The 15,311-nt window shown below is 39.6% G+C and overlaps 1 protein-coding gene across 3 annotated transcripts in view; it reads right to left on the bottom strand.

Annotated features, from left to right (window-relative positions):
• Window positions 1-15,311, bottom strand: part of arid4b (AT-rich interaction domain 4B) — a 152,778-nt gene that overhangs the window by 101,720 nt on the left and 35,747 nt on the right. For all 3 annotated transcript variants that reach the window (XM_063039623.1, XM_063039617.1, XM_063039624.1), the window contains exon 4: window positions 5,057-5,122. In XM_063039623.1, coding sequence (XP_062895693.1) covers window positions 5,057-5,122 — 66 coding nt within the window. The remainder of the gene's footprint in view (window positions 1-5,056; window positions 5,123-15,311) is intronic.

Below are 15,311 nucleotides of genomic sequence, written 5' to 3'. Positions count from 1 at the left end.
CAAGATGACAGACTTTGCCTCAAAGATCCTTTGCATGTTCGGGACAACATATCTCTGTGAGCAGGTGTTCTCCATAATGAACATTAACAAATCCAAACTGCACTGGCAGCTGACACACAGACATCTAAATAACATTATGAAAATCACAACTGCCCGGAAACTGGGTCCCTGCTGTTGACAGGCTGGTTAAAGCAAACAGATGTCAGGTGTCTGGAAGCAGCAAGTGAAAAATGAGTGACACTGTTTGATGCACTGTGACATGTAAACAAAATGCATTATGAAATATTGAGTGTCATAATATTGTGATTCATTCATTTTCTGACTATTCTATTACTGTAAATGTGATCACTTCAATAAAAATTAGAGGCTAACTGTGTTCCTTGTCTGAGTTTGATTGCTGGAAGCAGGCTAATAAAAATTAGGTGCAGTCGTGTAGCCTACACTTACAATTTGTTTCGTTAGGTCTACATTTGTGTCTGCTAATGTTCGATTTCAAATGGTTTATTAATGGAAAGGGTGCGGCTCCCAAAACAATCTTAGCCAAAGTAGCATCGTTTTTTCTCTCTCTCTCTCTCTCTCTCTCATCTCAACTTTCTTGTAGCCTACAAATGTAAGTTAATACCAATCATAAAAATAATGCTTGCTAGGCAATCTTCTTCATAAGAAACGAAATTCATAAAGTGAAACACTTTGTAGTTATAGCAGAGACTGAGACACATGAGAGCAGGTTGAAAAAACAAAGGCAACAAAAGCTGTGGGAGCACATGCGCATGCACAACTGATCCGGCCCGCATGAAGTCGCATTTTGCCCAATCCGGTCTGTGACCTAAAATGAGTTTGACACCCCTGTTTTAAAGGTTCTGTGCTTCCATGGTCCACCGAGTCCTTCAGTTGATCATGAGATCTGAAGATCATTCAATTGATTTAAAAATCTATTGCTTTAAGAGAAGTTACATGCTGCAGATTGGAGTGAGAGCACTTAAAGAGAAGTATATTTAAAAGGCTTTTTGGAACAATTTGCTGCAGCTCACAGAACATCGCCAATAATCACTGTTGCCATCTTGAACACCAATCTGCAGAATTTCTGGTATTTATGATGTTATTGGCCCTTTTCTGGCACCTTTCTGTATGTATCTCCTTAATGGCGGAGAGGCTGTTGCTGGAGATGTGGTTTCAACTTCCCAACATACAGCCTTGCTGTCTGCCACTGTGCAGTTGCCATACCACGCAGTGATGTATGTTATCTGTAGAATGACGCGAATATAGATGTGCATAATGTCTAATCAATGCATTGCTATCCAATCTTTGTTAATTAATCTAGCAGAGTTACAGGATACTAACTAGCAGCTGAGTAATCAGTAAACATCGACTAGGGTCTAACTTGCATGAAAGTAACCCCAGGAGCCACTCTTCCTAAAGTTTGGCCAGTCAGCAGCATTCCTTGATGTGCTGGCAGACCAACAAGTTTCTAGCAGATGCCTTTTGGTCTGCCCGAAACCCGTGGGTCTGAGTTGGATGATTAGCCATGATCATACTGAATGAAGGTGCAGGCTCGAAGGGCCAAATGGCCTACTCCTGCACCTATTTTCTATGTTTCTATGCTAGCACATCAAGATGTCTGTAGAAGAAGCCTGCCGACTGGCACATTCTAGACTGCCTGACTATGTGTTAAGTGATGTATTGAAGATTGGTGCAGCCACCATAAGGGCTCAGTGGGGAAGAACTGCAGTAAAGGGTTTTTCCACTACTGGACAGGGAAGGGCCGAGTTGGATAAGGAAGCCCCTCAATTATTGTAAAGGAGTACCATCCCGGGGATGGTAAAAATGACAAAAAAAACCTTTATTTCTATGTAATGGCCCCTGTTGGGATATGTCATATCAATGAGCATCAGAAGACCATTATAAGGATGTTAGGAATGTGGTAAAAAAAAACCAGAAAGGAACCACACACATTGCCAGCGATCCTCTAACACAAAGCATTAGGAACTGATTTACAAGTTCAAATCAGCACAATGCCGAATACTAGATTAATGTTACACATTTCAGCGCAGTAAATCTGGGTGACAGAAATGGGTTACTCGGTTTGTTGGAGGATGAACAAAAGCTTGAGGAATGATAATTAGTGCGTGAGTGACAGCAGTCATGATACACAGACTGAAATCAGAACCTCCACAAATACCCTTCCCTCTATTACATGTCCAGTTCAACCTGCAACATCAGACACAACAGACTTTAATCTTATTTATTTACTTATTGAGATACAGCACGGAATAGGCCCTTCTGGCCCTTCAAGCTGCACTGCCCAGCAACCCACGACTCAACTCTAGCCTAATCATGGGACAATCTACAATGACGAATTAACCTCCCAATCAGTATGTCTTTGGATTGTGGGAGGAAACTGCAGCACCCAAAGGAAAACTATGTGGTCACAGGGAGAACATACTAACTCCTTACAGACAGTGGTGGAAATTGAACCTGGGTCACCGACCTTGTAAAGCGTTGTGCCAATCACTATACTACCGCACATCCTGTTTGATTTATATCATGAATAATACCACATTTGTCTTTCTTTCTTTAATGCTGAGTTTTTTTAATATTCTCTCATGCTATGTGGGTTTCACAGGCAAGATCATGATTAAAGGAACTGTATTCCATCGCGAATCACTTAGATATTTAATGCTTAAATCATTTTGAAACAAATCATTTGAACCGTTGAACCATTTGTATTGACATATCATAGAAAAGCCAGTCATCTGGACTAGCAATCCACACTCAGTGGCCACTTTATTAGGTACATCTGCATACCTGCTCATTACAGTCGGCCCTCCTTATCCGCCAGTTCCGCATGCACCAATTCAACCAACCGCAAATTGTAAAAACCCTAAAGTGCTCTTCCAGCACTTGTTGTTTGAGCATGTACTGACTCATTTTTTCCTTGTCATTATTCCCTAAACAATGCAGTATAACAACTATTTTACATAGCATTTACATTACATTGTAATATAGAGCAACACCCAATCACTTAATGATGGATGATGGGATTTCTTCCAGACTCGAATGTGGTGACAGAGTTGGGATAAATTGGATTTCTGATTGGAGAAATTGGATGAAGGCCTGGGAGAATTTGCACATACCAGTGAAGATGTTCTTTTTAGGAATTAGGGGGAATTAGAGGATCCCACACCACCCCTTCCTCTGAAAATTCTTTGAAGGAATATTCCTGTCAAATCTCTCTCTATTACTAAACTGCTCAATAGCTCTAATTAGTTTTGCTATACATAAAACAACATTTAATTAAAATCACGAGTGGAATCCTCAAAGATCAACTCTGGTGACTCTCATTGAGGTCCTTGACACAACAGCTCAACCATTCTCGAGTCCTCTCTGAATACCTAGCCCAGTGGTGTACACCTACCCACCAAATGTCAAAAATCCTCTTATCCACCAATATATATTCCATTACCTTCGAAGACTTCTCAAGATCCACTGCTGTCTTCCCATTTGATTTTTTACTAACACATTGCCCCTGAATATTTCTAAAGGCTCTAATGAGCTGGAGAACTTGGTAAAAGTCTAGTGATAGATTCAACAGGCTAGTAATTGGGTGGTCTATCAGTAACTCCATTCCAACATCTCCACTACCATCACCTCATTCCATCCTCTACTTCAGTCACCATGACAAACTGGACCAGACCTTATTTATCCTCAAAATGTACCCATGCCATATCTTGACTTGAATATGCAAATGTTTTCAAGACCAGCTCCCAGATTATTCAATGTGTCTCACCCTCTGCTGCTCTAAGCCATTATAGAAGAAACCTATTCACCTCTCATTGGGACTATCTAGGTAGGCAATGTGGTCGGCATGGAATCATTGGGTTGTAGGTCCTATTATCTGTGTTGTATTGTTCTATGACTCATTGCAAACCTACGTTGACTTCCAGCTGACCTAACACCTTAAGTGTCAATTTGATCATTAATAATAATCCCTGTCCTCATTAAAAGACCAAAGTTCAAAGTAAATTTATTATCAGAGTATGTGTAGGTCACCATATAGTACCTTGAGATTCATTTCCTTGCAGGCATTTACAGGAAAATAAATAAATACAATCTGTGAAAAACGATACACAACAAAGACTGAAAACCAATGTACAAAAGCAAATTGTGCAAATAATAAGAAAGTAAATAAATAACACTGAGTTGTAGGGTCCTTTATAGTGAGTCCATAAGTTGTGCAGTCAGTTCAGCATTGAGCTGAATGAAGTTGTCCATGCTGGTTCAGCAGCCTTATGGTTATAGGGCTGAACCAGCATGGACAACTGAACCTGGTCGTGTGGGGCCGAAGGCTCCACGTACCTCCTGACTGATGGTAATTGTGAGAAGAGAGATAATGGGGGTTCTTGATGATGGATGCTGTTTTCCTGAGGAACTCCTTGTAAATGTGCTCAATGATGGGCTCCCCATCATCCATCACCATAATAAAATTCCTCCACTCTGTGGCACATTTCCTGCTGTGTGCACTTTTAAGCACCAAAAATAAGATCTTTACAGTATCCTAATTTAAACAGTGTCAGAACAGTCACTGAGATAAATAGTTCAAATAATTTGAAAAGTAGTTTTGAATGGAATGCAGCAACCTTCACCTCAGGACATGGCTATAAGATGGAAACACTGGATGTGTGGGACAACAAAAAGCACCATTTCAGCACCAATAAAATCCATTCAGTGTACTGATATTCCAAATTTCTATCATAGGTCCTTGGACCTATTTCCCTCAATCACAGCAGTGTAGCAGTTAGCATAACGCTATTACTGCGCCAGCAACCTGGGTTCAATGCCGCCTCTGTCTGTAAGGAGTTTTTACACTTTTGCCGTGATTGCATAGGTGTTCTGGTTTCCTCCCACATTCCAAAGATGTTAGGGTTAGTAGGCTAATTGGTCACATGGTATAATTGAGTGGTGCAGGCTCATTGGGCTGGAAGGACCTGTTACAGTGCTGTTTCTCTAAATAAAATAAAATTAAATTAAAAGGATGTATTAGAGTTTGAATTCATACCTTGAGTGGCCCTTTGATATGATCATCCTGTATTTCCACAGTTGATGAATCATGCTTGAAAGTTACCTTTAGGAATAAAATAACAACAGTAAGCACAAATGTGAAATCTGACAAATATATCGACCGTTGACATACGCCTGATTTGGTAATGAAGCAAATTCAAACAGCTGCTTAATCATGTTCTAAATCACTTACAAATAAATTAAAGCTATTATTATATATATTGTAGTTCGGAATTGCACAAACTTGATTGCATGCTGCAGGCTTCTTAAAGAATTTCAAAATACATTTTCCAATATTTTTTAAGAAACCATTTAAATCAATTTTTAAGTAAGTTTAGTTACATAGATCAGTCATTTTGATCTAATCATGTTGCATGGCTGTTTTAGGGTAACGGGCAATAGTTGCATTGGAATGCCAGCAGTTCAAGTTTGTTTGCTTTACCACACCATGTCTGCAAAAATTATTTCTTCAACATTTTGAAATGTAAAATCACTTAACACCCATCCTAACAACTCCAGCAAACGGATTCAAAGTTGCTCAACACTATCTTCTCAAGACCAAAACAGCAAATTTGCAAGGATACCCATATCCACGTATTGAACATTAATAAAGTGAGTAAAAGAGAGTCTTGCTAGAGAACTCCAGTACCAAGATTAGGAGCTTGAGTGTTTAAAATACACTATCTGCAATACTTCACATCCTTAATGGGTGGAAGTCTTTTCATGTGCACTTTTTATCCACACTCCCAGTGGGTACGGCTTTGCACTGAAATGGCAATTCATTTATATTTGTACTGTGAACATCTGTAAACACAAGACCAACATGTCACAACTAACTCATTTTAAATTCCTGTGTTAATATATTTGCGCACTTCACATTACAAAAAAAACAAAGGAAGCTTGAAACTTCTACATTGTTTTGCTCAATTTTAAAATCATATTGGACATTCAAAGCTTGGCAAGGGAGAGACAGGGACCAAGTTGGACATGAAGGTTTATTTTACTTATTTATTGAGAGATACAGCGCAGAACAGGCCCTTCCGGCCCAGTGAGCTGCACCACCCATCAACCCACCGATTTCACCCTAGCCTAATCACAGGACAATTTACAATGACCAATTATCCAACTAACCGGTACATCTTTAGTCTGTGGGAGGAAACTGGAGCACCCGGAGGAAACCCACGCGGTCATGGGAAGAATGTACAAACTCCTTACACACAACATCAGAATTGAACTCCAAAACACTTCAAGCTGTAAGAACGTTGGGTTAACCACTATGTTACTGTGGCACCAAGGACTTTTATCTCTTTGCTACCCACAAATGCATCTGTTGCTTTTTAAGTACAGCTCACTCTTCAAAACCATCCTGGGTGACGAACACAGTGTGGAGGATGAAAATGCATCTGATTAGTGCTCAGTAAAAACAGTCCAAACTAATCTGGTATGGCTCAAATCATACATCTTTTGAAAGTGGAGCTCCTAAACTACTAACAGCATTAAAAGAACTTTGTACACCATGTAATGAGACAGAACCTGATTCTTCTATACCTCTGGCCTCTTGCTGCTATACCCGCTTTGCTTTCCCATTTCTCTCTTTCCTGTACCTCTTACAGAGTGCAGTAACACTGTGTTTAGGTTATAGATGAGCAGTCAGAATTCAGGATCACAGAGCCTGGAGCACACATTGACAATCAGTCATGAGAATTGAAGAATTTAAGTAATCATAGAACACAGAACAGTACAACCTTTCGACCCACTATGTTATGCTGAATTTCTAACCTACTCAAAGATAAATCTAACCTTTTCTTCCTACATAACCCTCTATTATGAAAGAAGCTGCAGAAGGTTGTAAATCTAGTCAGCTCCATCTTGGGTACTAGCCTACAAAGTACCCAGGACATCTTCAGGGAGCAGTGTCTCAGAAAGGCAGCATCCATTAGTAAAGACCTCCAGAACCCAGGGCAAGCCCTTTTCTCACTATTACCATCAGGTAGGAGATACAGAAGCCTGAAGGCACACACTCAGCGATTCAGGAACAGCTTCTTCCCCTCTGCCATCCAATTCCTGAATGGACTTTGAAACTTTGGACACTACCTCACTTTTTTAATACTTAGTATTTCTGTTTTTGCACAATTTTGAATAATCTATTCAATATACATAATTGATTTACTTTTTTAGTTATTATTATGTTTTATTTTATTTATTATTATTACTACTTTTTTTTCTCTCTCTCTGCTAGATTATGTATTGCATTGAACTGCTGCTGCTAAGTTACCAAATTTCACGTCACATGCCGGTGATAATAAACCTGATTCTGATTATTCTTGCATCCATTTATGAGTTTCATAAATGCCTCCAGTGTGTCTGCCTCTACCACTACCCACCACTAACATCACTAACATCAAAGTTCGAAGTAAATTCATAATTAAAGTACACTATGTTACCATATTCTACCTTTAGATTCATTTTCTTGCTGGCATTTACAGGGGAAAAAATATACAATATTATTTTTTTTAAAACTATACATAAAACAAAGGCCGACAAATAGTAATGTTTAGGATGGTGGTACATATTGGTAGCTCAAGTTGAGGCGTTTGATGTTGCGGTGTTTGCCAAGTTCAGCGAGCACCACAACATCAGAATCCATTGCACAAAAGAAGACAAAGAGTGCAAATAAAAATAGCAAATTCAAAGTTCAAAGTAAAATTATTATCAAAGTACTTATATGTCACCATATACAATGTTGAGATTCATTTTCCTGCAGAGATTCACAGCAGAAGAAATACAATAGAATCAATGAGAAACTACACACAAATGGAGACCGACAAACAACCACTATGGAAAAGACAAACTGTGAAAATACAAAAAAAAAGTGAATAAATAATACTGAGAACATGAGTTGTAGAGTCCTTGAAAGGTTGGGGAATCAGTTTAGTGTTCAGGTGAGTGAAGTTGAACACGAGTTGTACAGGAAATCCCTATCTGGTCTGGACAATATGCGATTCCAGGCCTGAAGTTCCTTCCTAGTTCTTGGACAGTTTGGAGATTACAACAAATGCTAACATTTCCAGCAGCATTCAAATCCTTGAGCAAAACAAATTAAACAATTAAAACCTTATACTCAATTATTGTTAGTTATCACTAGTTGACCAGGTTTATATCACTAGAAATGACTTGTCAGCCACTAGAAGACCGAACATCAGATTTGACTCTAAGTTGCATATCAACAGCGGTCAGATAAAGCTCTGAAGCTCTTTCAAACAGCAGTTTTTCAAGAGAAAGTAGCCAAGCCTTTAAACGTTTTGTTTTGTTCTTTGAGGCAAAGACTACCTGGATTCACAATAACAACCAGCATCTGAATACTGACTGTTCTGCACACCACAGCTGCATTCAGTCCAGTCTCCCTTTCAGACTGTGCACATGTAAAAAAAGTGAGCTAAAGTAACAAAAAATTATATTAAGGAGAAGTAAGGCATTAAGCAGTTAGAAACAACTTCCAGCAATTGCTAGGTCTCACACAGTAACTGTGGTTTTAAAAAATACCCAGGTCTTTGAAGCTAGGAAACTCTTGCAACTTAAGCAGAAGCAGGCAGAGATCTGGTGCTGTTCCACAAATGGCAGCTGATCCTCAGTCAGTAACTAGTTTAAATCACAAATTATGGATTTTGTTACTCAAAAGTATTAAGGGAAACAGGGCAATGAAACAGTTAAGACAAAGATATGGCATGACCATTATGAATGGTGGAATAGATAGGGTTTTTTTTGTGTGCCATACTCTAACCAGAGCCTTGGCGACCACTTTTTCAAGCGGTTGTCTTGGAGGAGATTCTGTGAGTGGTCTCCCACGTCCTTCTCACAGCACAGATTTTTTTTTACAAGGCTGAGTTGCGAGCTCGACACTCAACCCAGCACGGATGGAAAGCGTGCCCGGGAGCGGCCCGACTGCATTCGAACTCAGGAATCATTGCTCCGTATTCCAGCACTGATGTCACTGCACCACCAGCCGGCCTAGATAAGGGGTTAAATGTCTTATTCCAGCTGATAACTTCACAAAGCAGCAATCAACAGGATGAACCCTGGTTTATTTATCCTCCAACTAATCTGAGCTTTATAGTTAAGCGGCACAGGTGAATTGTGCTGACTCATCATATTCCAAAAATGAGGCACTTGGCTTCTTTATCTTCATGCTAAATCCTCCCTTCACTTTCTGCTCCTTTAAGGAGCACAGAATGGCTTGCATAGTGGTGGGATTAGAGATTCCGCAGAGGCGTTTTAAAGGAATACATTACGTTATTCCACTTCGAGGGCCACTCACCAAACTATCTTCGGTCAGCTCCCCAGCTTTCCTCCCTAGCTCCCATCATGAAGGACCCCTATCACCCAGGACATTACTACCATCAGGGAGGAGGTACAGAAGCTCAAAGACACATACTCAATGTTTCAGGAACAGGCTTCTTCCCCTCTGACATCAGATTTCTGAATGGTCAATGAACCCATCAACACTACCTCACTACTTTTGCTTTCTTTTTGCACAACTAATTTATTTTTTTTTTAAGATTTTACGTACAATAAATTTGACAACATACAGTCTGTCAGTGATTCTGATTCTACATTGCCTTACACTACCACTGCACTGCTGTAAAGTCGAAGTTCCAGTTCAAAGTAGATTTATTGTAAAGTACATAGATATTACTTACTCACATACTTCCTTGTGATTCATTTCCTTGTTGGCTTTGCAAGAAAAAAAATGAAATAGCTAACAGCTTGGTATGGCAGCTGCTCGGCACATGACCACAAGAAACTGCAGAGAGATGTGGACTCATCACAGGAACCAACTTCCCCTCCATGGAATCTGCCAATACTTCTTGCAGCCTTGGTAAAGCAGCCAGCATAATGGAAAACCCCATCCCCCTGGACATTCTCTCTTCTCCTCTCTATCAGGCAGAAAATACAGAAGCCTGGAGGTACATAACCACCAGGCTCAGGGGCAGATTCTATACCACTGTTATCAGGCTATTGAATGGACCCCTTATATAATAAAAATAGATTCCTGACCTCATAACCTACCTCTCTTGTTTACCTGCACTGCACTCTCTGTAACTTCTATTCTGCATTGCTTTCTTTTACCTTATTGTGTAATGGTTTGATCTGTATGAACAGTATGCAAGACAAGCTTTCACTGCATCTGAGTACATTTGACAATAAACCAATAAGCAATAGCAAGTATACAAAAAATTATACATAAACAGACTGACAAGCACCATTGTGCAAAAGAAGAACACCAATGTACAAAAGATTTGCTAAGTATGCCTGTAGAAAAAATCTCAGGGTTGTAATGGTGACATGTGCTCTGATGATTAATTTTACTTTGAACTTTGACTTTGAAGACAAACTGCATCAGGTGGAAAGACTAGAGAGAGAGTGGACAGCTTCCAACTGTTCTATGCTACCATGTAATAATCCTGCAATATTATGTATCCTTACAAACTGCAGTGACACACCATGGTTCCATTTGTGTGACTTAGTAGCTAGAGTTTTACCACTCATTACTGCCAACCACAAGATGTACAGCAGGGAAGCACAAAGGCACTAGCAAAGGAAACACAGAGTCTTCTTGAAAACACTGCTTCAGGGTGGTAACACATCACCTTGCCTATGATGGCACTTAACCCTGTAATGCAATCTACTCCGTTGTACTTTCTACCACATTACCATCAAAAGCAGACTGCAAGAAAGACTGTTTAATTATTTGTGGTCAAAATTAAGCAATAGATGCACACAGGATATACACAGACAAGCCTTTAAAATAAAGGTACAAAGGCACTCTACAAAGACACTCAGAGTCTGAGCAAAAGAAAATTTTTGCAAGTAAATATTCATTTATCACCAATCAATCTAAAATTAGAACGCTGACTTACAGGAGTGTGTTTTGTTTAAAGGGACATTCATATATTGCATTAAAAGTAGAATACTAGAAAGGCATATAAAATATTTACTGTACATCTATCGATGTGCAGTAAAGATGTCAACCACTCCTGATAATGAAATTATGAACCAACCTACAAAGAAGGAAAGACTTCAATAATTTTGATACTTCTGACACCATGCTTCTGACAATCTTTTCTGAACATATGTAATTCCCTATTATTCAGTCCTTGAGCCTGCTTTGCCATTCAATAAGATCATAGTTGACGTAGCATTCCTCAAGTCCACTTTCCTCCTCTTTCCCAATAATCCTTGATTCCCTTTCTGAATAGAAATCTATCGGACTTTCAATATATCCAACAATCCTTCCCGATAACTCACTATGGAAAATGCTAATACAGAGAAAATCCACACCCCTCCTCATTATTAAATGGGCACCCTTGTTCCGAGACTATTTGCACTGTCCAGCCTCCTAAACATCTTGCATGTTTCAACAGGCTGTCCTTCATTCTTTTACTGTCCAGTGAATGAAGTCTCAACCTACAGAACCTTTCCATACCCAGGATCACCCTACTGAACCCGCAACAACTTCCCTCCAATGAAATACTATCTTTCAGCAAGTTATTGAAAGCTATTCACAGTATTCCAGATGTGTCTTACTTGTGCCTTAAATCACTGAAGTAACACATCCTATTTACCTTCCAATCCACTTTAAATAAGGCTCAACAAGGTGGCACAGTAGTGGAGTTGTTAGCGCAATCTCTTTCTGGTTCCAGCCATTAGAAGATCAGGTTCGATTCTCACCACTGTCTGTAAGGAGTTTGTATCCTCTCCCCATGACTGTGTGGGTTTCCTCCAGATGATCCGCTTTCTTACCACATTCCAAAGACGTACAGGTTAGGGTGAGTAAATTGTGAGCATGCTACGTTCGCACCAGAAGCACGGCGACACTTGTGAGCTGCCTCCAGCACATATTCAGACTACGTTGGTCACTGCACAAACAACACATTTCGCTGTACGTTTCAATGTATATGTGACAAATTAAGCAAATCTCTTCTTTAATTTAAAGACAAAACTGAAAGCACAAAAATATTTTTTAAAAACCGGTGAACTGATGGCACAACCAGTAACGAGTCTGACTGCAGAGAATGTGAATAGTAAATTAGGCTTGTTAGTTATCTCTGACCAACAGCCACGTGACTCAGCAAAGCATGGGTAAAGGTAAGACAGCCATGTCCAATAAACAACATACGTCTAGGGTTGGTATGATTCAGGTTCAACGCAAACAGGAAAGTCGGAATGTTGCATTGAGGTAATGGAAATGATGGTGAATGCTGTATAAATACTACCCCATACAAAAGTTATCATTCACCAGGACATAATGGAACCTACATTGGCATAAACTTAAAGTGGAAGTATATTTACAAATATTTCAACTTTAACAAACAGTTAACAGAAAAAGGGCCCATTATGGTTAAGAGTCTACAGTGTGCAGATAAACGTTGGAGCTCATTGCTGGGTAAGTCATATGCTTCACTTTAATTACTCATGGTGCTGAACCCATTTTCTGCGTGAAAGGCACCAGCCATGATTCAAACTTTCCTCAAAGTCTGTTACAAACTAACTGGCTAACTCAGAAAATTTGGCGCTTCCTCCGTGGAAGCATCTGTCTGCACAAAGAATTTCTTACATCTGTGTCTGTCCTTCAGGCAAGGTTCTGCAAGCATATTCTTTCTGCACATCACTTCTCCCCAACTCCAGCCAAGACCCCAAAACCCAAATCTTCCTAGAAGTTGGATACTGCAAATCTCTCTCAATTGTTCTACAGTATCCCATTGGACAGAATATTATCAAGACAAACCCAATTGACTGATACAACATTCCTAAGCTAATCAAATTCTCATCATCTTAACAGAAACAAAACACTAAAATTAACATAACAGACAAATCTTCAGAGAATCAAATATCCAACAGCAAAACTGTAGTAACACAATAAAACATGTTCTTAACTAGGGTACTAGATGAAGACCAGGAAGTTGAATCGGTATGGGAGGCACACGATGAAGTCAGTCACAAGAAACAGCATCATTGCTGGAATTAATCATAACACCATAAGACATGCACGAGTAGAATTAGGTCATTCAGTCCATCAACGCTGCTCCATCATTTCATCATGGCTGATTTATTGTCCCCCTCAGCCCCATTCTCTTGCCTTCTCCTCATAAACTTTGAGCCCTTACTAATTAAGCAGCTATCAACTTCCATTTTAAGTATACCCAATGACTTAGCCTCCACGGTCATCTGTGGCACTGAATTCCACAGATTCACCACCATCTGGTCAAAGAAATTCCTCCTCATCTCGTTCTAAAAAGACATACTTCTATTCTGAGGTTGTTCCATCTGGTCCTAGACTCACCCACTACAGGAAGCATCCTCACCTAGACTTCAAATAGGTTTCAATAAGAACCCTCTTCATACTCCTAAACTCCAGCAAGTACAGACCAGCAGAGATCAAATGCTCCTCATATGTTAACCCTTCATTCCTGGGATCAGTCTTGTGAATCTCCTCAAGAAATGAAAATACCTTGTAACAAAGGTAATACAATATTTCCGAGCTGGGGAGGGGCTTTAAATTGCATGCAGATTGAGGAAATCAAACTGGCAAAAGCAGTTTACAGGATGAGTTCATAGAATGCAATCAGGACAGTTTTCTGGAACAGCATGTCATAGGATCAGCCAGCAAATAGATAATCTTGCAAACACGAGGAAATCTGCAGTTGCTGGAAATTCAAGCAACGCACACAAAATGCTGGTGGAACGCTGCAGGACAGGCAGCATCCATAATCTTATCCATAACCAAAATAGATAATCTCAGCTGCTCTTCTGTGTGATGAAACAGGATTAATTAATAATCTCATAGCAAAAGATCCTCTAGGGAAAAAATAATTACCACAGAATTTTGCATGTATTTTGTGAGATACAGTTGAGTCAGAAATTATAATTTTGAACTTAAATAGAGCCAATTATGAGCATTAATGGATGGTTTGCAGAGTTACAAAGGAAAATTAGCTCAATAAGGTTTGCCAGCAGATGAACTGTTCCCACAGCCAATGGGCTCATTTTCAAGGACTCTTCATCTCATGCTCTTGCTATTTATTGCTTTTTTGTTTATCATTAATATTATTTTCTTATTGTAGCTGCATAGTTCACTGTTTTTTGTACATTGTTTGCTCGTCCATCCTGTTGGGTACAGTCTTTCATTGATTCTATAGTGTTTCTTGTACTGACTGTGAATGCCTGTAAGAAAATGAATCTCAGGGGTGCTTCTCAGGCAGGGGTTGATGTGCTCAATCACCAACTTCTCAAAATATTTCATCACTGTAGATGTAAGTGCTACTGGACAATAGTCATTGAGCTAGGTAACCAAAAGCACTGAAATAAGTGAAATGTGCTTGAAGCAGGTGGGTGCCTCAGACTGCTGGTGAGAGGTTAAAGATCTCAGTAAACACTCCAGACGGTTATCAGCAGAGGTCTTTAGTACTTGGCCAGGTCCCCCAGCTGGGCCAGATGTTTTCCAAGATTTCACCCACCTTAAGGATGTTCTTATATTGGCCTCAGAGACTCAATCACAGGATCATCAGGGGCTGTGGGAGTTCATGATCGCTCCTCCATGATTTGACAGTCAAAGTAAGCATAGAAAGCATTCAGCTCATCTGGAAGCGAAGCCCTGTTGTCACTGATTTTACTTTAGAGGGGGGGATAGCATTCAAGCCCTCCACAACTGTCAAGTCTCCTTCAATGATTCAACCATCAGGGTCCTGAACTGGTGTGCTTAACTTCATCACTCACCACAACTCTGAACTGATTCTCTGATCTACAGACTCACTTTCAAGGTACTCTTTACAACTCATGTTCTCAGTATTATTTTTTTTATTTGGACAGTTTGTCTTCTTTTGCACCTTGATTGTTTGTCAGTCTTTATTTATTTACGTTACTTTGTAGATTCTGTTGTATTTCTTTATTTCCCTGTAAATGCCTGCAAAAAAATGAATCTGAAGAAAGTACATGGTAACATACTGAACTGCATGTATTTACTTTGATAATAAATTTACTTTGAAGTAAGCTTCTCAGACCATTATAAGGACATCATTATAAAGAGACAGGTTGTTAGGGGTGCTAGGGCGTATTCTGGAATTAGGTTGTACCGGTGTCCTCCGCTTTTTGAACGTTCGCTTTACGAAACCTCACTGTTACGAAAGACCTACATTAGTTACCTGTTTTCGCTAACAGGTGTTTTCACTGTTACGAAAAAAATCAGCGCGCGAAAA

Source organism: Mobula hypostoma, chromosome 2 (genome assembly GCF_963921235.1).
Source record: "Mobula hypostoma chromosome 2, sMobHyp1.1, whole genome shotgun sequence".
Taxonomy (NCBI): domain Eukaryota; kingdom Metazoa; phylum Chordata; class Chondrichthyes; order Myliobatiformes; family Myliobatidae; genus Mobula; species Mobula hypostoma.
The sequence above is the reverse complement of the archived record's forward strand: the minus strand, read 5'-3'. Positions and strand labels throughout refer to the sequence as shown.